The sequence below is a fragment of the Pseudophryne corroboree genome, chromosome 1 (genome assembly GCF_028390025.1).
Source record: "Pseudophryne corroboree isolate aPseCor3 chromosome 1, aPseCor3.hap2, whole genome shotgun sequence".
Taxonomy (NCBI): Eukaryota; Metazoa; Chordata; class Amphibia; order Anura; family Myobatrachidae; genus Pseudophryne; species Pseudophryne corroboree.
In genome coordinates, this window is record NC_086444.1 from 295138184 (window position 1) to 295159765 (window position 21582).

The following is a 21582-nucleotide window of genomic DNA, read 5'->3' on the forward strand; positions in this document are numbered from 1 at the left end:
TATGACCTTTTATGTATGCGCCCTGGACACAGATTAATATCACTTCTTTCTTCCTATGCTGCTATTTATGTCTGACCCGGCTTCCTCGATACCGGAGGCTCTTAGACTTATAGACTTCTATGGTTCATTTTCAGGTTACAAAATTAATGTGGCAAAATCAGAGTATTTACTCTTATCAGAGGACCCCAGTGAGTTCCGTAAACTTCCCGTTCTATCCCATTTAAGTTTAGCCACCCCGGTCCTTAAATATTTGGATGTTCATTTCCCTCTGGACAACCGTCCTACAGGCTATCCCCAAATTACTAGATTCTTGGTCGTTTCTCTATTGGGTAGAGTTGCAGTTCTCAAGAGTGTAATATTTCCCAAGATCACATATGTCATGCAAATGCTTCCCATTGCCATAGCTAAACAGGATATCCTCCTTTTACAAAGAATTTTCACAACATTTTTATGGGACAGTGGCAAACCTAGGATAGCACCGGCCAAGCTTCAACAGCATCGGGTAGATGGTGGACTGGGTGTCCCTGACATTGTTTTTTTTTCTTTAGCTGTTTTTCACAGGTATACTATATATCTGATTGGTTACTAGACAGGTCTACCTACACGTAGGTACAACTTATTAACTTATTGCAGACCCATTCTTATCATACTAAAATGTTGGTTGGCCTGTTAGCTGTTAATAACCATGTTACTTTGTGGAGGGCAACATACGACAGTTGGTCGAAGGATATCCCCTCCTTCCCCAAATTTGACAAGTTATTACACTGACTCTGATACGAGACACCTTTGCACCGCTATGCTGCAGTAGGTCCACATCAGAGTTTCAAACAGGGCCTATATTTCTCAATATCAAAAGGAGCCATCTGGTAGACGCAGAATCTGGACACTGCCCTAAATGCAAAATAACCCAAGGCATCTTTCTACCATAATTTCTGGCAGTGTCATAAGATCACTCGATTTTGGCATAAAGTTGTGGCCTACATTAATAGACTTTTCTTCATAGCAGCTTAAACCAGACCCTTTGGCCCTTCTCTGCTTATATTTCTCTTTCATCCACTAGGGGACACTGGAGTTCCATTATACATTAGGGGTGTGAAGCTTGCAACCGGAGGTGTGGCACAATCTAAAATTAGCATTGTCTGCACAGCCGGTTCCTCCCCCTTCACAGCCCTCCTCCCTCAGTTTGGAAAATTGTGCCGAGGAGGTGCAAGTACAGAAGGGAGCTCCTGCGCCTTGAAGATTTATTTGATTATTAATTTATTTTCTTTTTTCTTTTTTATACTGACCCAATCCCTCCTAACTAAAGGGAGGGTGCAGGTTTTTAAAATAAATGGTAAATGCCCGATCCCACCTAAATGAAAGGGGGTGCAGGCTTTACCAGATAAAAAGACTGCGTCCCCCTAATAAAAGGGGGACAAAGTTCAGGAGTGGAGACAATGATTCCGGATGAAGGAGTCTGCATCTCTATACAGGCGCCGACTGTAAGTACAGATTGTTTTTAAAATGGCCCCCGCAGCAGGTTAGGTAGTATATTTATTTTATTTTCCTTATAACAGCTATTACAGCGATATGTAGCCACTGTGGCTCAGTACACTAATAGCCAGTGCTACTAAGCACTGAGACCTGGTTTTGAATCCTACCCAAGGATATAAATTTTGGTAATTAGCTCCCCACTAGGCAGCGGTCACAGTGCTGGATCTTTTCAGCGGCAAGGCAAAAGAGGCGCCGCTACGGGACTGAGTGAGAATGGTCCCGTAGCGTCCATCACAGGCAGACAGGGGCGCCGCTGCGGGACTGAGTAAAATGGTCCCGTGGCGTCCATCAACAGGCTGACAGTGGCGCCGCTGCGGGACTGAGTGCAACGGTCCCGTAGCGTACATCAGACAGTGGCGCCGCTGCGGGACTGAGTGAAACGGTCCCGTAGCGTGCGTCACCAGGAGGAGACGGAAGCGCCGCTACGGGACTTGGTAAGCGGTCCCGTAGCGTGCAGAGAGCCGCATAGAGCAGTCAAGGACCCTGCGCCACTGCGGGTCTTAGGGAGAAGCGGTCCGTAGAGTGCAGAGAGCCGCGTACAGGACAGGATCCAGCGCCGCTACGGGACTTGGTATGAACGGTCCCGTAGCGCGCGCCATAGACACTGAAGTTTTCAGAACGACTGAAGAGATCATTCAGCCCGTGTGAACTGTTTAAACTTAGATGACCCTGTGATAAAAGAAAAATGGAGGGCACTCCGTACATAGGCGCGCCTCCCCATATGTTTAAATCATATCCCTGAAACTAGTGGCCAGTACATAATGAAGTGTCATGAAAATTTCAATGTCGGCCATTTTATTAATCCCTATCTGGCGCCAGCTACAGGGAAGGGTAAGCCCTCCCACTAGTATAACTATCATGAGGGATGTTGCATGTGTAGCACTAGCTCCCTCTACTGGTGCCAACATATACTCAGAAATGTGAGATCTCCTGAACATATACATTTTACTATACTAATTATATTTTCAACGGACTTCTATTATAAAGATCCTAACGAAAATACTAAGAAGCAAGCGTATACAAACCCTACCATCGCAGCATGGAGGTCGCATGTCGGCTGGTGTTTCACTTTATTTATTTATATAAATATATTTTTGTCCTGTTCTTGTTTCTATATATAGAAAGAAATAGTAATTCCAGCCGGATCCGATAACTTTGCTTCCGTCATCTCTCACAGCCTTTCTCTTCCTTGTTAAAGGGTGAAAGCGCCACGAAATATCCTCGTAGGGGGTTTCCATGACAGATTTCATGCAAAGGCCTCCAACGGGAAGAGACCTGGTATGTTTGTACATAATGTATCAAGAAGAGCACACAAGTTCAAGCCCGAGGAAGGCAGTCCCGGGATGTGCGATTCCTACTTAGACGCTCCACCCGGGAGCAGTGCTCCAGCTAGGACAAGGATAACCTTGCAGATAGGATCTCCAATGGGATACCGGAATCCCGCACGCAACAATCAGTGCTGCGGGATTCTCAAAGACGATGGATGAATTTCTCATCAGGTTAACGCCTCTCACACAAGCGGTAACAATGTGCAAGGCGGTAAAAAGACGGGCCTCTTCCTCTCGTACCGGAAACTAGAAGGAAGCAGGTCTTTTCATTGATACAATGGGTGAGTTCATTGAATTTAACCTAGACGCCGGTTTTCCAGAAGAGGACACGGCAATCACAACAATCTGTGATCCTAGACTTTAAGGTCCAATAAGTAAAGGAGCCCATAGATTCGAATTGTTCGAATTCCAGAAACGTTTTCCAATTCCTAAATCCCTCCAGTCTCAAATGGAGGAGGTTTTGGAACCAACCTGACTAACGTTTTCAATTTCCAAAAGGGGTTTCCAGTAACTTATCCACTTCCTAAGAGTATAAGCATAAGTGGGAGTTTCCGCCGCTTGTGGGTGTTTTCCTAGGAAGGTTGTCGAAGAAGACAATCTTACCGTTACCTCATATAACGACCTTAAGAGGTTGACGCAGCTTTAACGTCAAAATTTTGTGGCAGGTGCAGCACAGAGGCCTACGGTCGTCTGCCGTGGGTTGACAAGGCCATGGGAGTATGGTCTGGACGCATAGTACAGGCTATTTAGGGGGAAAATGGCTTGGAAGAAGTTACCCAACTGGCGTAACACATTCGAGATTCAGCTTCACACTTGTGTCAAGCCTCAGGGGATATTCACAGAATAGCATCACACATCTCTATATCAGCCAGATCGGCTAGACGGACAGAGAATGGCGTGGAGACTCTGACACCATGGTGCGGTAGAATACCACCCTTTGAGGATGAGATGTTTTTCGGTCCAGTGTTGGACAAGTGGTCTGCCTACTCCTTATACAAGAACCATTACACAGGTTAGGAAAGGTTATCAGGACCAGCGTGTAATTCCTTTAGAGCTCAGTCCTTGCGAGCCCGAGGAAGAGGGTTTTTTTTTGGTACACAAGTACGTGGGGGCAGAGGTAGAGGCCGCTCACAGGCAGCCAGAAAGCGGGATAAATCTGCTGACAAGACCGTGGCAGGACGGTCTCACGGCTCACCTGGGATTCCCCTTGGTGGTCGAAGGTCTGGAGTTGCCTCGGTGCCATCAGGAAGTATAAGAGCTACTGCAGACAATGGAAAGAATGCTACGTTCAGAGGTCATTCTCCCGGTTGCCGCCTTTCAGTGAGGAATGGCTCTCTACCCCAATCCTTTTGTCATACCAAGTCAGACAGGACAGTCCGGCCGATACTCAATTTAAAAGTTTTAAACCGGTCGCTAAGTGTCTACAAATTCAAGCTGGAATCAATCCAGTTGATCATTGCTGGTTTAGAACATGCATATCTGTATATCCCAATCTGGGCCCCTCACCAGGCTCTCTTAAGGTTTGCACTGCTGATGGATCGCTACCAATTCAGGGCCTTGCCGTTCAGTCTCTCACTGGCCCCAAGAATCTTTACAGAAGATCATGGCATTCATGGTTGCAGACTCGGGACTGTTGAAGTCACGATAGGTCCTTATCTAGGTGACCTGCTAATCAATGCATCCTCTTGAGATCAGTTGATCAGAGATGTTCAGACATCCCATCCACTTCTCGTTCAACATGGGGAGATTATGAATTTCCAGAGATCCAACCTCTGGCCAACTCAACGGATTCAATTCCTCAGTCTCCTCTTGGACAGGGTACAACTGAGAGGATTCCTACCAAAGAACAAGGTCCAGGACCTACAGAGATTAGTGGCTCAGGTACTGAGGTCACAGATGATTTTCTACACCTCTGTGTGGAAATTTTCGGGCAGTGGGTGGCAGGCTTCATTCCCGTCCATTACAGATGAACCTTATTGCTCAGGGAGCAAGGTCAGACTCCGTCTTCCACCACGCATACGCGCTTCCTTACTTTATTTGTCATTGCACAGGAATCTCGTAGCAGGCTAGAGATTCGGCAGTTGGAATTGGTGGTTCCTGCCAACAGATGTCAGCCTCAAAGGTTGGGGTGCTGTCTTAGAATAGCATTAGTTTCAGAACAGTTGGACGCTCCTGGAGAATACCTCTTTCTTGGCCAAAGGGCCAAGTCATGGGTCAACACATAAGGATGCAGTCGAACAACGTCACGACGATGGCATACGTAAACCGTCAAGGAGGAAAGAGGAACGGAATGGTGTTAGAGAAAGCCACAAAGGATGTGTCCAGGACAAGAGATCCAGCAGCTAAAGGAGTGGACACATTAGAACTTTCTTGGTGTTATAGGAAGGTTTACATTTTCCACCTTTACAACTCATTCTCAGGGTTCTGAAGTGGGTTGAAACGAGAGCGAGTGTCGGTGATTCTATTCGCACCAGATTGGCCCGCTGCGTGGGTTACTAACGGAAGATCCTTGAAAGTCACCTCAGTGAGGGGCCCTGCTATCTCAGGGACCGTTGCCAACATCCAGAAACGGGCTGCTTTTAACGGCGCGGTTATTTAAACCCGGATCCTCTGAAACAGAGGGATACCGGGATCAATTATTCTTACGATGATTGCCGCTAGGAAGCCGTTAACAGACATACATTACTACAAGAATTGGTAGAGGTTCTACTAGGACTAGTGTCATGAGGTGGGTGAAATTCGGCGTTCTTCCACTTCTCTTGACTTCTACTTCTCATTTCGGCAGGTCAGGAAGTAGGACAGAGGCTGGGTTCTCTGAGCGGTCAAGTTTCGGGTCCATCCGTCCTATTTCGACAGCGGTTGACATCCTTGCCAGAGGTTCAAACCTTTTTACAAAGGGTTCGAGGTATCCAACCCCCTTCTTCTTTCTCCTACTGCGTCTTGGCACTTAGATTTTTGTGTTTAAACAGACCTGAGATAGCTATCTTTGACGGTCACGTTACTGCTGGCCTTGGCTCCGGCCAGGCGGGTTTCTAGGTTGGGAGCTTTAGGGCAGTACTCCGTACAAAAGCAGTTTTCCTTCCTATGGTTGTTTCGGAACTTCGAGTAACTCAACCAATTGTAGTATCATATTTTCCGAGTCTCACAGATAGAGACGTGTCCTGGGCTGTTGCCCGAGTTTACCGAGTTTGCCTACAGGTTACATCATCCTTCAGAAAGTCGGACCATGTCTTGGTTCTTTGTGATGAGCCTCAAAAGCGTTAGCCAGCATCTCAGCAGTCTTGGTCTAGTCTTGCCTTTCGGCAAACTTACATTCCATGTGGCAAACAGGTTCCGTTTCAGACGGGTGCTCCTACCACCCGACCAGTGGGCGACTCATGGGCGGCGGCCAGAGGGGTTTCCAAGGCTCAACTTTGCAGGGCGGCATTGTGGTCCTCAGCCCACACGTTCGCGAAATTTTACAAGTTTGATACCTTTGCGTCCGAGGATTCTAAGTTCGGACGTTTGGTTGTACAGGCAACAGACAGCACTCCCTCCCTGGGGGATAACTTTGGGACGTCCCCTAATGTATAATGGAACTCCAGTGTCTCCTAGTGGATGAAAGAGAAAAGAGGATTTTGGTACTTACCAATAAATCCATTTCTCTGAATCCTCTAGGGGACACTGGACGCCCGCCTCGGTGCTGTCAGTCTGCTGGGTTCACACTTCCTGTTCAAATGACTCTTGTGGCTCATGTAGTTAGTCCCTGCACTTTGACAAACAAGGTCATAGGATCAAATCACATTGTGGATCTGTGCCTAATATGGATTTTACAAAGTTTGTCCAAACAGCGTTAGTTTTTCAGTTAAGAGTTCTTGGATGCTGTTTGATGGGTTGTACGGTTCGGTTCCTCGCCATGTGCTCAAGTATCATGTCCTATTCTCTCAGACAAATTTCCAAACTGAGGGAGGAGGGCTGTGAAGGGGGAGGAACCGGCTGTGCAGACAATGCTAATTTTAGATTGTGCCACACCTCCGGTTGCAAGCTTCACACCAATAATGTATAATGGAACTCCAGTGTCCCCTAGAGGATTCAGAGAAATGGATTTATCGGTAAGTACCAAAATCCTCTTTTCCGTAACTGGAATCTAGGCCCACATGGTAACTCTATTATGCCGTTACTTGTAATTATTAGAACTGCCGCCAGAAAGACTATCCTTTTGCATCGGATTGATGAGCGCCCACCCTTTCTATCCTCAATGCAACAACTTCTGCTTAACCACTTAACTGACAATTCCCCCCCCCCCCACCCAAACCACTCCGAAATTGTCGGTTTTTTTTTTTTATGAGTGAATTAGGTGAAGAACATAAATTTAACCCTATCCAAAATGATTTTAGTTAAAAAATAAATAAAAAATAATGTGATTTTTTTTCTCCCCCCCCCCCAAACATTGAAACCTCAAATCGGAAACATCGCGACCATCACGGCTTTCATTTTGAAAGCCGGGATAACCTCCAGGTACACAGGGGGGTTAATTTACACTTCCCAGCGGATGCTATTGTCTGCAGCCACTGGGGGTGGGGGATCCTGCCGCGCTGACCGATCAGCAGTGATCGGCAGCATGGCAATCAGTAGGGGGAGAGTGCGGGGAGGCAGAGGTTTTCGGTCCCTCTGGCAACAGCAGCGGAGGAAAGTTTCCCTTCCCTGCTGCTGCTAACACTGTATCTGACTGGTCGCATCCTGTGCGACCAGGTCAGATAAAGCACTTGCAGGCATGATCGCATCAGCCAGGCAATGGGTTAAAATATTATATTATGACAGAAGGGCAGCCTTCCCTGATGTAGAAAAGGGGGTAATTACATTTTACAAGAAATGTGGCCTTTTCATTGAATCCCTACCTCCACAAACGCAATCTCCAATACTACAGGCATTTGACTCCACCAGCTGGTTTATGCTAAGACAGCTTTCTTAAGGGATCTGGCTTATATATGGCAATTTATAACATGTACTCCCTCCTCTGATTCTCCTTATTTGTTTGACTGCCTACCATATCACGATACTAAGTTATTATTGTTCTGATCTACTGTATATCCTACTGGAGATGCCCCACCCGTCCCGCATCTTAAATTCTGGGATCTTTGTTCGTACTTTGTCTATTACTTGCCACTCCTCCCCCCCTCTCTTCTCCGTCTCCCCTTGTCTTGCTCTCTGTATGTTTTCACTGTTTGTTAGGTTTTTATATATTTATTGGCACGCTCTCAGTATATTGGAAAGTATTCTTTCAATTTTAAGTTGAGCCTGGCCTACGGTTCTTTTCCTGTATATATTATGTATGCCACTTTTTATTCTTTATAGCTATGGATGGTCTCTACTTTTCAAATGTGGACTTTATACAGATGAAGCCTTTGTCCATCTTTGCTCTGTGTCTAGGCGCGCCCACCTGGGCGCATCTAGTCACTGAGCGTCTCCGTCTGGACAGGCATGCTTGGACGGAGATGCGTCCCATTCACTTGAATGGAGAGCGTCTCTGTCTGCGCGCCCGGACAGACGCTCTGAATGGGAGCCTCTCTGTGCACTCCCTGCATGATAGGCAGATGGATCACATAGTCACGCCGGGAGTGCACGCCTGCGACTACGCAGGCAAAGATAACGGAGGCTTTATCTGTATTTTCGATTACCCTCATCATCGAACTTCTTGGCATACGTACGGACAGATTTGAGCTACTTGCTTGGTTTGTAAGCCCACGTTTTGCCTACTTTCAAGACCTGACCCACTGCTCTGTTTTGTACAGATTTTCCTTTTTTGTATCTTGTGATTTGTTTGCTGAAAACCCTTAATAAACCTATCTGTTAAAAAAATAAATATATATATATATATATATATATACATATATACACACACATATATATACACATATATATACATATACACACACAACAAATTGAACTCCGGCACTTGGATTTGTCCCTGCTATGGGACTGTCTTGCTCAGGTGCCCTCCTCCGTGGACTAAGTCCATATGGAAACCAGCATACAATGACGAGGCGGCACTCAGAGTCTTCAAAACGGCAATAAACTTTATGTAAAGTGCATATCAACGTTTCGGGGTCTCCCCCTTCGTCAGGATTAGTGCAAAATGACAATCTGTGCAAATAAATACCACTTACCCCCAATAAGAACATCCCCACGTGCATATGCCGCTGGCCGCGCTGTCCCGGCCTCCAGACTGACGCCGGCGCGTCACTTCCGCGGAGACGCTAGTGACGTCAGTCTGGAGGCTGGGACGGCGCGACCAGCGGCATATGCACGTGGGGATGTTCTTATTGGGGGTAAGTGGTATTTATTTGCACAGATTGTCATTTTGCACTAATCCTGACGAAGGGGGAGACCCCGAAACGTTGATATGCACTTTACATAAAGTTTGTTGCCGTTTTGAAGACTCTGAGTGCCGCCTCGTCATTGTATGCTGATTATATATATATATATTATATATATATATATATATATATATATATATATATAATAAATATGGGAACACACTAAGGGCCTAATTCAAGGTTGATTGCAAAACATTTTCCACTAATGGGTAAAACCATGTTGCACTGCAGGGGGGAGGGGGGTGGGGGTCAGATATAACATGTGCAGAGTTAAAATTGGGTGTGGTGTTTTCAAACTGAAGTGAATTGCAGGGTAAAAATAAAGCTGACAGTATTTATCTAGCACAGAAACAATATAACCCACCCAAATGTAACTCTCCCTGCCCATGTTATATCTGCTCCCCTTGCAGTGCACATGGTTTTGCCCATTAGAGAAAAATGTTGCCCATTAGAGAAAAATGTTGTTTTGCAATCAACCTTGAATTAGGCCCTATATGCAGCAGTGTCAGTAGCAGTAGATGGCTGATTATGATTGGAAATGTGCTCTTACCTTGTCTCTGGTGCCAGCATGCCTGTGAAATGAGCGCAAAACCTTTAGTTAGAGAGGATATGGATGGTTCATATCAATATCTCAATGCTGTATTCTATACAAAGTAAGACTAACTTTGAACAACTACCATGATGCTTGGCTTATAGGCATCATCAAACTGGTAAACTGGTCACTCAGGTTAATTCCATTAACGACTATAGCTGTGAGGTGCCGGTGTTCTGTTCTCCAGCACTCCACAACTACCAACATCTCATTATTTCCTTGCAATCCAATGTTGGGGTTTCTGAATAAGCAGCAATGTGCACAGCTGCCCACTGCCATCAATAGAACTGCCCTCTAAAATGCGTTTTACTGCTTAACTGTGCACACTAGCAAAAACCATATAGCAGGCCTGGCTAACCTGTGGCTCTCCAGCTTTTATGAAACTACACATCCCAGCATACATTGCCAGTTTCAGCATTCCCTAAGAGTACATGCTGGGATGTATAGTTTCACAAGAGCTGGAGAGCCACAGTTTGGCCAGGCCTTCCACATACAGTAGGTACAACCTAAGAGTATTAGTGTCAGCTGCTAGTCCAAGTGAAAGCATTTTAGGTCAGAAAGGTCACACCATGTAAATGCAGGTATCTGAATGTCCACAAATAAAGCCCTTAGTAAATACCATAGTATAGATAAATTCTTACATCCACCAGTAGAGCACATCAGGAGTACAGTAGGTGGATCATGAAATAGGCTCCTTAAAACCCCAAACACAGAACTGGCAACAACAAACATCTAAAAAAAAGTGTCAAAAGAGCAGGCAAGTTCCCAGATAGTTTCGCTCATCACATAAACTTCATAAGTGTCACTCTCCAGAGATGCATGTGACATAATACAGTTTCATGAACTTTACCATGCAAGAGACACTCTACCTATTTGATGCTGCAGAAGAGAGAGCAGGCCTATGGAGATCATTGTGATGGCTTGAGAGTACACGGGAATTCTCTTGTATGTTCCTTTTTCTCATCTCATCCAGATTGGAGTAACGCAGGAGGGAGTTGTTCATCTCGGTCTGGCGATACAGACCTCCCAGTGCATCATTGGCTTTTGCAGGGTGCAAAGGGTTACTCGCATTCTCCCTGATCTGGTATCGGTTACAGCTGGCAGTAGTATTGTCTGCAGAGAAAACCAGCAATTTTTTTGTTTGGATCATGACCTCCAGACAATGACTGCACACAATCGTTGTCCGGGGTGTAGGGGACCGTACAGTGACACAGATAAAAATCATTAGAGGAAAGCCTAGATTTTTGTTTAAAAAAACCCTACTGTATAAATTACATGTTATGGGGTAAAAAACAAGAATTTGGCTGCAGTAATTTAGAATTAATCAACATTATGTGCAGATATGTACATCTCAGGTAGCCAAATGCTGCCATCCCACACCATGCTTCCCCTCCCTTCCCAGAATTTCCTCCCCCGAGGTCCTTGTAAAGGAGTAGTAGCCTAGCAGCTGTAGCCCCGTGCTCTCTCCTTTAGTAACTATGTGAAGCACCTGTATTAGCATCCGTGACTATGAGCGTAATGTAGTGTAGGTACAGGAGATCTTTACCCTCGCATTTACACACCAGTATCCTTATAATACAGTGACCAAGAAGCACCGCTCTACCGCTGAGTGGTATGGATGTCTACGGCTAGGGTACACACTTAAGAGACATAGCGACTTGCCGATTAGGCAAGCTATACACACCAATCGGTTATGTTTGGCCAGACGTCACAACTGGGCAGGCATTTAAATTTGCCCGCCCAGCTTCGATGTCAGTGTACAGGCGGTAAGCAGGTTGCCTGTACACATAGGCATTGGCAGTGCTATAGGGCCGATCTGATATAGGTCTGTTCACACACACACTGATCAGCTCGCGATATATCATTCGTTGCTATATGTGTACTCAGTGTGTACTCAGCAATACTTTTAAGAAGACTGCCTTAGACTTCCAATTATACACGCACAATACATGAAAGGGAAATTTGTATAATACACCCCCCCCCCCCAACATACACACTGGATTTCTCTTCCGGTTCTTCGCTAATTGTACAATGTCATTATGTACTGTCATCCATAGCACTACATCCGGTATTACAGCAAGGCTAAAGGCTAATTAAAATTGCACAAACATTACAAAATCGTAACATACTAGAACCATAAAGCAAAAGCATCAGTACAAACCTGCTCTATGTCCCTGGTGTGACTGGGATGCTGAAGGAATGTCAGGAGTTCTGTACTCTTCAACTTGTGAATCGTCTGTAAGCAATGATGTTAAGTGGGGAGAGCTTTTTCCAGCATTTGGACCCATGTCACATTGATCCTAAGACACCAATAATAAGTCACTTTACATGTATTGCAATGTGGGGTTTATCTGATCTACTGTAGAGCCAACAGATGAACTACATACTTGAAACTAGAGCTTCACTAACTCTTCCATTATAGTGCAGGTTGTAAGTCTACCCATGCTTAAATAGTACCTCAGTCAGTCTATATGATTTAACCATCTTGACTCAGCATGGATAGCCTCAAAACCTGGACTGTAATGGCGGTGTTTGGGAAACTCTGCTCTAAACCAAACATTTTTCTCAGGACCCCAAACAGTTTGGTTTTCCAGGTCTCCTCACAATTACAAGTGAAATAATTAGCACCACCTGCTGGAACTGGAAAACGTGAACGGTGTGGGGTCCTGAGGACAGAGATCGAGAACCACTGCTCTACATTTTACAGATCAGATAAGCTGCATGTGTATGTATAACTGTTCAATATGTTCCATATATTAAACCCAAAATCAACTCTTGTAATAAACAATCATTCAGTTGACATGTAGGGGTATATTCAATTGTTTGAAAAGTCGGTTGGGTGACACCCAACTGACTTTTCAAATAATTGAATTCCCCCCATATAGTAACATACTAGACTGCTCCGCTTGTGATTGCAGTGTATGACATAATACATAGACAATGTTGGCAAAAATAGCACATGTTGTGCAACCGAGATGGTAGTTAATGTAATGCTGGGGACACACTGGCTGATATATTGGCCGATCTATTGAATGACCGATATATCACTGGTCCGTCGGCAAGTATGTACCAACGTTATGTTTGAAAGCAGTCAAAAGCTGGCTTAGGGGTATATTCAATTGAAGTCGGAATGGATCCGACCAGGGCTCTTCAATGCCATCTCAATTCGACTTTTTTAAAGTCGAATTGAGATGCGGGAGCTGAGACGGGGAAGAGCCGCGGGCAGACGGGGGAGAGCAGCGAGGTCTCGCTTGCTGGAGCCAGGTGGACGCTGCTGTAAGCGGTGACTGTGACACATCCTCCGGCTATGCTGCTGTAGCGCTGCTCTCCCCCGTCTCTGCTCCTGCATCTCAATTCGACTTTTTTTAAAGGGGAAAAGGGGGCCAAAACCGACAGCTATTCCGCCGACCCACGTGCTTTTCGACAAGTCAAATTCCTTGACTTGTTGAATAATTTGGGGTTAGATTGAATAGGTCGGAACCCCTTCCGACCTAAAAAAGTCGAAAACTGACGTCTTTTCGACAGACGGCAGCTTTCAACTACAATTGAATATACCAGTTAGACATAAGCAGGTCTTTAATTAAACTAATTTACCTTAACCCAGAGTTGCCCAAACTCTGCCATTAGAGTTCAGGTTTTAAGGATATCCATGCTCAAGTCCAGATGGTTAAATCAAAAATTGACTGAGGTACTAATTAAATCACATGTGCTCAAGCATAGATATTCTTAAACCCTGGACTATAATGGAGGAGTTTGGGAAACTCTGCCTTACACCTTTACTGTTGAGTCTACTTTTACACTTTTTGATGCGGTCACATTCCAACATCAAAACCTGTACAAATATGATTTCTCAAAAACTGAAAATAAGATTATTTCAGGCCTAACAAGTCATTAGTGTTGTTCCTAATTATTAGATAGTAAAGGGGGGTACTCACGGAGCGATATTCTAAGCAATCTGACTAGATTGCTTAGAATATCAGCCTGATCGCTCCGTGAGTACCACTTACAGCGATAGCGATGCGCAGCCCCGCGCATCGCTATCGCTGCTGCAAGATTGGCCTGCATGCAGGCCAATCTAGCGGGTTGCTCACTTCACCCGCTGGGTGAAGTGAGCGTCCCCCCGTCTCCCCCCGCACGCTCAGCACAGATCGCGCTGTGCTGAGCGGCGGGAGAGATGTGTGCTGAGCGGTTCGCTCAGCACACATCTCTCATGCATCGGCCCGTGGGTACTGGGCTTAAGGACGCAGGAGTGCAATATGTAAATGAGAATGTGGGAATGGAGAGGGAGGCATTAGAGATCTAATTAACCAGACCGGAAGCAGATTTACTAAAGCTTCTAAATATAAAAAGTGTTGGTGTGGGTTATCATTTCCTAGGATGCAACAGAGAAATGAGAGATAATCTGACTGCTATGGACAATACCACCACTTTGTATAATTACAAGCTTTATTAAATCTCATGCGGGGGTGTCAGATATGCAGACGAAAAGGGACTGGGCGTGGAATTCTAAATTGTAGTTTATAGGAAGATTTGACCAAATATATAAAAACATATATAAAATTTATTTATTTACACACACAGCATTTCTGAGACATTTTATTGCAAGTAATAAAGACTGGCTTTTGTTTCGTTGTCTTTTTAGAGGTAACCTATTTTCTCTATTGTCTGCTGCAAAAGTTCCTTTTAAATTAATGTACCACTGTGCCAGGGGTAAATTACAGTTGTTTCTCAACACAGAAATGACAAATTATAAAACTTGGGTTTTATTTCTGAAATACTGCATACAGGACACAACTGTTTATGTAACAGCATAAACTTTTTTCATGAAAATGACCCCCTAACCAATGCATAATCCAGTCAAAGTGTGAGGCATTGTCTTTCCTTCTTGCAACTAGTTGAATAGCTGCATCTATAGCAACATCAGTTTAGCCACAATCCTTAGCAAATGACAGTACCTGGTGATGAAACAGAATCTCTCCCTCCATCAGTACACCACAAAACTCACAGGGAATCAGGATACTGTGTGAATAGTCAACAGCTGGTGGGGATGATCTGGGATTCTGTATCAAGTCCTCTAGTGGACTAGGAGAAGGTCTTCTGTTGAAGAATGATGCACTAGGCTTGCAACCAGACTATAAACCAAAAAGAACATTGTGACACAAATGTCCCACTAACATATCAGACAGCAGGAATATATGGAAAACGGGTGGTCTTCAGTATGCCGAATGTCGGGATCCCGGCGCACATTATACCGGCGCCGGAATCCCGACACCCGGCATACCGACAGCTATTCTCCCTCATGGGGGTCCACGACCCACCTGGAGGGAGAATAAAATAGTGTGGCACGCGTAGCGCACCACCGTGCCCGCAGCATGGTGAGCGCAGCAAGCCCGCAAGGTGCTCCTTAGCGCTCGCCACGCTGTCGGTATGCCGGCGGTCAGGCTCCCAGCGCCGGTACGCTGGTCGCCGGGAGCCCGAGCGCCGGCATACCGTACTACACCCATGGAAAACCATTGTAAATTCTATTAAAACCAATCATTACATATAGCATTTTTCTTCTTTTGTGGTGTTCCATTATATCAAACCCCAATAATATATGCTGGCTGACTCTTAAGAGAGACAATCCTGAGGAAAAATACAGCAGAAAATCAAAACGCTAATTTTGAAAACTAGTTTGCCTTTTAGATCAAACTTAGGGGGGGATTCAAATGTTTGAAAAGTCGGTTGGGTGTCTGTTTTTTTCCAGTCTATTAGATAGGAAAAAACAGACTCCCAACTGACTTTTCAAACATTTGAATCTCCCCTAGTATTTGGGTTTAAAAAAAAAGAAAAGAAAGAAAACAAACACAAATAAAACAAAAACAAAACCTGCATGTCGCTCAAAAGCCTTTACCGATTGGGAAATCTCTCAAACATATTTGAATAAAGAAAAAAAAGAAGAAGAAAAAAAATAAGATTTTAAACCTACCGGTAAATCTTTTTCTCCTAGTCCGTAGAGGATGCTGGGGACTCCGTAAGGACCATGGGGTATAGACTGGCTCCGAAGGAGATATGGGCACTATAAAGAACTTTAGAATGGGTGTGCACTGGCTCCTCCCTCTATGCCCCTCCTCCAGACCTCAGTTAGAGAAACTGTGCCCAGAGGAGATGGACAATACGAGGAAAGGATTTTGTTAATCTAAGGGCAAGATTCATACCAGCCCACACCATCCACACCGTATAACCTGGAATATACGCAACCAGTTAACAGTATGAACAAAAAACAGTATCAGTTAAAGACTGATCTCAACTGTAACATAACCCTTATGGAAGCAACAACTATATACAAGCCTTGCAGATTTTGTCCGCACTGGGACGGGCGCCCAGCATCCTCTACGGACTAGGAGAAAAAGATTTACCGGTAGGTTTAAAATCTTATTTTCTCTTACGTCTTAGAGGATGCTAGGGACTCCGTAAGGACCATGGGGTTTATACCAAAGCGCCAGACCGGGCGGAAGAGTGCGGACGACTCTGCAGCACCGACTGAGCAAACGCAAGGTCCTCATCAGCCAGGGTATCAAACTTATAGAACTTTGCAAAAGTGTTTGAACCTGACCAGGTAGCTGCTCGGCAAAGTTGTAAAGCCGATACGTCTCGGGCAGCCGCTCAAGAAGAGGCCACCTTCCTAGTGGAATGGGCCTTTACCGAATTTGTTAACGGCAATCCTGCCGTAGAAAGAGCCTGCTGAATCGTGTTAAAGATCCAGCGAGCAATAGTCTGCTTCGAAGCAGGAGCGCCAACTTTGTTGGCTGCATACAGGACAAACAGTGCTTCTGTTTTCCTAACCCGAGCTGTCCTGGCTACATAGATTTTTAAGGCCCTGACTACATCCAAGGACTTGGAATCCTCCAAGTCACCCGTAGCCACAGGCACCACAATAGGTTGGTTCATATGAAATGAAGAAACCACTTTAGGCAAAAATTGAGGACGAGTCCTCAACTCCGCTATATCCACATGGAAGGTCAAATAGGGGCTCTTGCGAGACAAGGCCGCCAATTCGGACACCCGCCTTGCAGATGCCAAGGCCAACAACATGACCACCTTCCAAGTGAGAAATTTCAATTCAACCGTTTGAAGAGGTTCAAACCAGTGAGACTTCAGTAACCGAAACACCACGTTAAGGTCCCAAGGAGCCACTGGGGGCACAAAAGGAGGCTAGATGTGCAGCACTCCCTTTACAAAAGTCTGGACTTCTGGGAGAGAAGCCAATTCCTTCTGAAAGCAAATAGGGCCGAAATCTGTACCTTAATGGAGCCTAATTTTAGGCCCATATCAACTCCTGTCTGTAGAAAGTGGAGAAAACGGCCCAGATGGAAATCTTCCGTAGGAGCATTCTTGGCTTCACACCAAGAAACATATTTCCTCCAGATACGGTGATAATGTTTTGCCGTCACCTCCTTCCTAGCCTTTATCAGAGTAGGGATGTCTTCCTACAGAATACCTTTCCCATGACGTCAAACGTAACCGCGGTAAGTCTTGGAACACGCAGGGCCCCTGTTGTAACAGATCCTCCCTGAGAGGAAGAGGCCATGGATCTTCTGTGAGCATCTCCTGAAGATATGAATTCTTGTTGAGGCGTGACGCCATCATGTTTATGTGAGGAATTCCCCAAAGACTTGTTATCTCTGTAAAAACGTCTTGATTAAGTCCCCACTCTCCTGGATGGAGATCGTGTCTGCTGAGGAAGTCTGCTTCCCAGTTGTCCACTCCCGGAATGAAGACCGCTGACAGAGCGCTTACGTGATTTTCCGCTCAGTGAAGAATCCTGGTGGCTTCCGCCATTGCCACTCTGCTCCTTGTCCCGCCTTGGCGGTTCATGAGAGACACGGCTGTGACGTTGTCTGATTGAATCAGAACCGGTAGGTCGCGAAGAAGATTCAATGCTTGTCGTAGGTCGTTGTATATGGCCCTCAATTCCAGTACGTTGATGTGTAGACAAGCCTCCTGGCTTGACCATAGCCCCTGAAAATTTCTTCCTTGTGCGACTGCTCCCCATCCTCGGAGGCTCGCGTCCGTGGTCACCAGAACCCAGTCTTGAATGCCGAACCTGCGACCCTCTAGAAGGTGAGCACTTTGCAGCCACCACAGGAGAGACACCCTGGCCCGGGGGGACAGGCTTATCTTCTGATGTATCAGTAGATGGGACCCGGACCACTTGTCCAGGAGGTCCCACTGAAACGTCCTTGCATGAAACCTGCCGAAGGGGATGGCCTCATAGGCTGCCACCATTTTCCTCAGAACTTGAGTGCATTGATGAACAGACACTCTTTTTGGTTTTAGCAAGTCTCTGACCATGTTCTGGAGGTCCTGGGCCTTTTCCATCGGGAGAAAAACCCCTCTTTTGTTCCGTGTCCAGAATCATGCCTAGGAATGATAGTCGAGTTGTTGGAATCAATTGTGACTTTGGCAGATTGAGAATCCAACCGTGTTGTTGTAGCACTCTCAGGGAGAGCGACACGCTCTTCTGCAATTGATCTCTCGATCTTGCTTTTATTAGGAGATCGTCCAAGTATGGGATAATTGTGACTCCCTGTCTGCGCAGGAGCACCATCATCTCCGCCATCACCTTGGTGAAAATCCTCGGGGACGTGGAAAGCCCAAACGGCAACGTCTGAAACTGGTTATGACAGTCCTGTACAGCGAAAATCAGGTACGCCTGATGAGGAGGATATATGGGGACATGAAGGTATGCATCCTTTATGTCGAGTGACACCATAAAATCCCCCCCTTCCAGACTGGAGATCACAGCCCGGAGCGATTCCATCTTGAATTTGAACTTTTTCAAGTACAGGTTTAGGGATTTTAGATTTAAAATGGGTCTGACCGAACCATCCGGCTTCGGGACCACGAACAGGGTCGAATAGTACCCTTTCCCGTGTTGGACTAGGGGAACATTGACAATCACTTGCTGTTGACACAGCTTTTGAATTGCAGCTAACACTACTTCCCTCTCTGGGGAAGAAGCTGGCAAGGCCGACTTGAAAAATCGGCGAGGGGGCACGTCTTCGAATTCCAGTTTGTAGCCTTGGGATACAATATCCATCGCCCAAGGATCCACGTCTGACAGAACCCAGACCTGGCTGAAGAGTCGAAGACGTGCCCCCACCGGTGCGGACTCCCTCAGTGGAGCCCCAGCGTCATGCGGTGGATGTAGTAGAAGCCAGGGAGGACTTCTGCTCCTGGGAACTAGCTGGAGCAGGTGCTCTTTTTCCTCTACCCTTACCTCTGGCGAGTAAAGATGAGCCCCGACATCTTCTGGACTTATGCGACCGAAAGGACTGCATCTGATATTGTGGAGTTTTCTTTTGCTGTGGGGGAACAAAAGGCAAAAAGGTAGATTTACCCGCGGTAGCCGTGGCAACCAGGTCCGCGAGACCTTCCCCAAATAAAACTTCACCTTTGTATGGCAAAACCTCCATATGCTTCTTTGAGTCGGCATCACCCGTCCATTGGCGGGTCCACAGGGCTCGCCTAGCAGAAATCGCCATGGTGTTGGCTCTCGAACCCAGCAGCCCAACGTCTCTTTGAGCGTCCCTCATATATAAGACTGCGTCTTTAATGTGGCCTAAGGTCAATAAAATGGTATCCCTGTCTAGGGTATCAAGGTCAGCTGACAAGGTATCTGTCCAAGCTGCAACTGCACTACACACCCATGCCGATGCTATTGCCGGTCTGAGCAAAGCACCTGTATGCGCATAAATAGACTTTAAAGTAGTTTCCTGTCTGCGATCAGCAGGTTCCTTGAGGGCTGCCGTGTCCGGAGACGGTAGCGCCACCTTCTTAGACAGGTGTGTTAAAGCCCTGTCCACCCTGGGTGAGGATTCCCAACGTACCCTGTCCTGTGCAGGGAAAGGATACACCATAAGAATCCTTTTGGGAATCTGCAGTTTTTTATCTGGAGTTTCCCAAGCTTTTTCAAATAACTCGTTAAGCTCATGGGATGGGGGAAAGGTTACCTCAGGTTGCTTTTCCTTATACATGCGCACCCTCGTGTCAGGGACCGAGGGGTCATCTGTGATGTGCAAAACATCTTTTATTGCAATAATCATATAATGAATACTTTTGTCCACCCTTGGGTGTAACTTCGCATCATCGTAGTAGACACTGGAGTCAGAATCCGTGTCGGTATCAGTGTCTGCTATTTGGGATAGGGGACGTTTTTGAGACACAGATGGGCCCGGTGACCCAGTCGAAGCGGTGGATTGACTCCCAGCTTTTTCTCTGGACTCTGCTTTGTCCAATCCCTTATGTAATAAGGTCACGTTTGCATTTAAAACATTCCACATGTCCATCCAATCATGAGTCGGCGTTGCCGACTGAGACACAACAATCATCTGCTCCACCTCCTCCTTAGCTGAGAAGTAAGAATATAACCAAGCGCTCAGTCACTCCAAACCCATGTGCTGCCAGCAAATTAAGGCTACTCAACCTTAAAGATCATAAGAAAAAGTAAAAAAATTTTGCAGCGCACATAAGTTGGGCAAAAGATTTTTATTCTTATTTATTATTTGCCAGTATTATTATTATATTCTAAAATTTACATTCAAAAAATCCAAAACCACCGGCCGGTGTATTTAAATTCCTTTTATATATATATATTAAAAAAAGAAACAAATTACATAACACAGCCTATAAAATTATCTCATGTAAATAAACACACTGAAATTTGATTAATACAACCACAGAGAATCACTCTCACCTAAAATAACTGTCTAAATAGACACAAGAATATATAGAGGCTCAGTCAGAAATTGATATCACTAAATCGCTACAAAATGTATCCATATGGCACTCTGAATACTTTCTTTTGTAGCTAGTAAATAGCAATCACACTTCTCGTGAATAGCTTCACACTCTGCTTAGACACATTAAATTAATCAGTCCATTATATCACTGGAAATCCATTCAGTGCTTGATAATATTATGTCACTATATCAACGTGACATGGAACACACTGATTCTACGGCTGGTTGGTGTCCCTGATATCCGTGATTGGATGTTTCTTGAAAAACACAGAGTATTATAACGATCCGTTTAGCATTCAAATGACCGTAATAATAAGTCTGACAGGATAGACTTATTTAAATCGTCTGGCCAGACAAAGTGATTATTCTCACCGCACTCTCCCGTTAATTATGTCCACAGGACTCCTCTCGGCTGCTGGTGCTTGTAACCTTAGAGAGCAGTCATCTCTGGAGAATAAAGTCCATATATAGATGTGGAACGGCTTGGGGCTGCAGTTGGCGGTGAGCGTATCCACTAGCGGTGGTATGGATTAAGGTATCGTGAGTCTTTTTACGCGTTTCTCCGCCTCCCTCCGGGTTCAGCGGCTTCATCAGAAATGCATTTCTGATGAAGCCGCTGAACCCGGAGGGAGGCGGAGAAACGCGTAAAAAGAGGACATAATATATCTGTACCTGATATAGTGTTTATGTCCTCATAAATCTTCACTGCAGTCATGACAAACAGTCCCTCTTAGCATGCCGAGTCACGTGAAAATCTTTCAGCGTTAGACGTCTTTTCACTTTTGTCAAAAATGGATCTTGCAACAAGGAAACTCTACTGCAGTGGTTCCGAGGCACCCTGGGGTGCCTCAAGACACTTACAGGAGTGCCTGGGATTGATGGTCCAGGACAATTTATAATTATTTATGATCAGTGTAATAGGCAAAACCAGTGCTGGTGGCTGCCAATCAGACAATATATGGTCAAACAGAAGCAAATCCTGTCCCACA

At 45.5% G+C, this 21582-nt stretch overlaps 1 protein-coding gene across 3 annotated transcripts in view; it reads right to left on the minus strand.

The window, feature by feature from the left end:
• The window catches only part of TRAFD1 (TRAF-type zinc finger domain containing 1), a 141909-nt gene that overhangs the window by 26074 nt on the left and 94253 nt on the right, over positions 1–21582 (minus strand). For all 3 annotated transcript variants that reach the window (XM_063964366.1, XM_063964365.1, XM_063964367.1), the window contains exons 8-11: positions 14765–14941; positions 11971–12109; positions 10679–10922; positions 9768–9789 (exon numbers count right to left, since the gene is read on the minus strand). In XM_063964366.1, coding sequence (XP_063820436.1) covers positions 9768–9789; positions 10679–10922; positions 11971–12109; positions 14765–14941 — 582 coding nt within the window. The remainder of the gene's footprint in view (positions 1–9767; positions 9790–10678; positions 10923–11970; positions 12110–14764; positions 14942–21582) is intronic.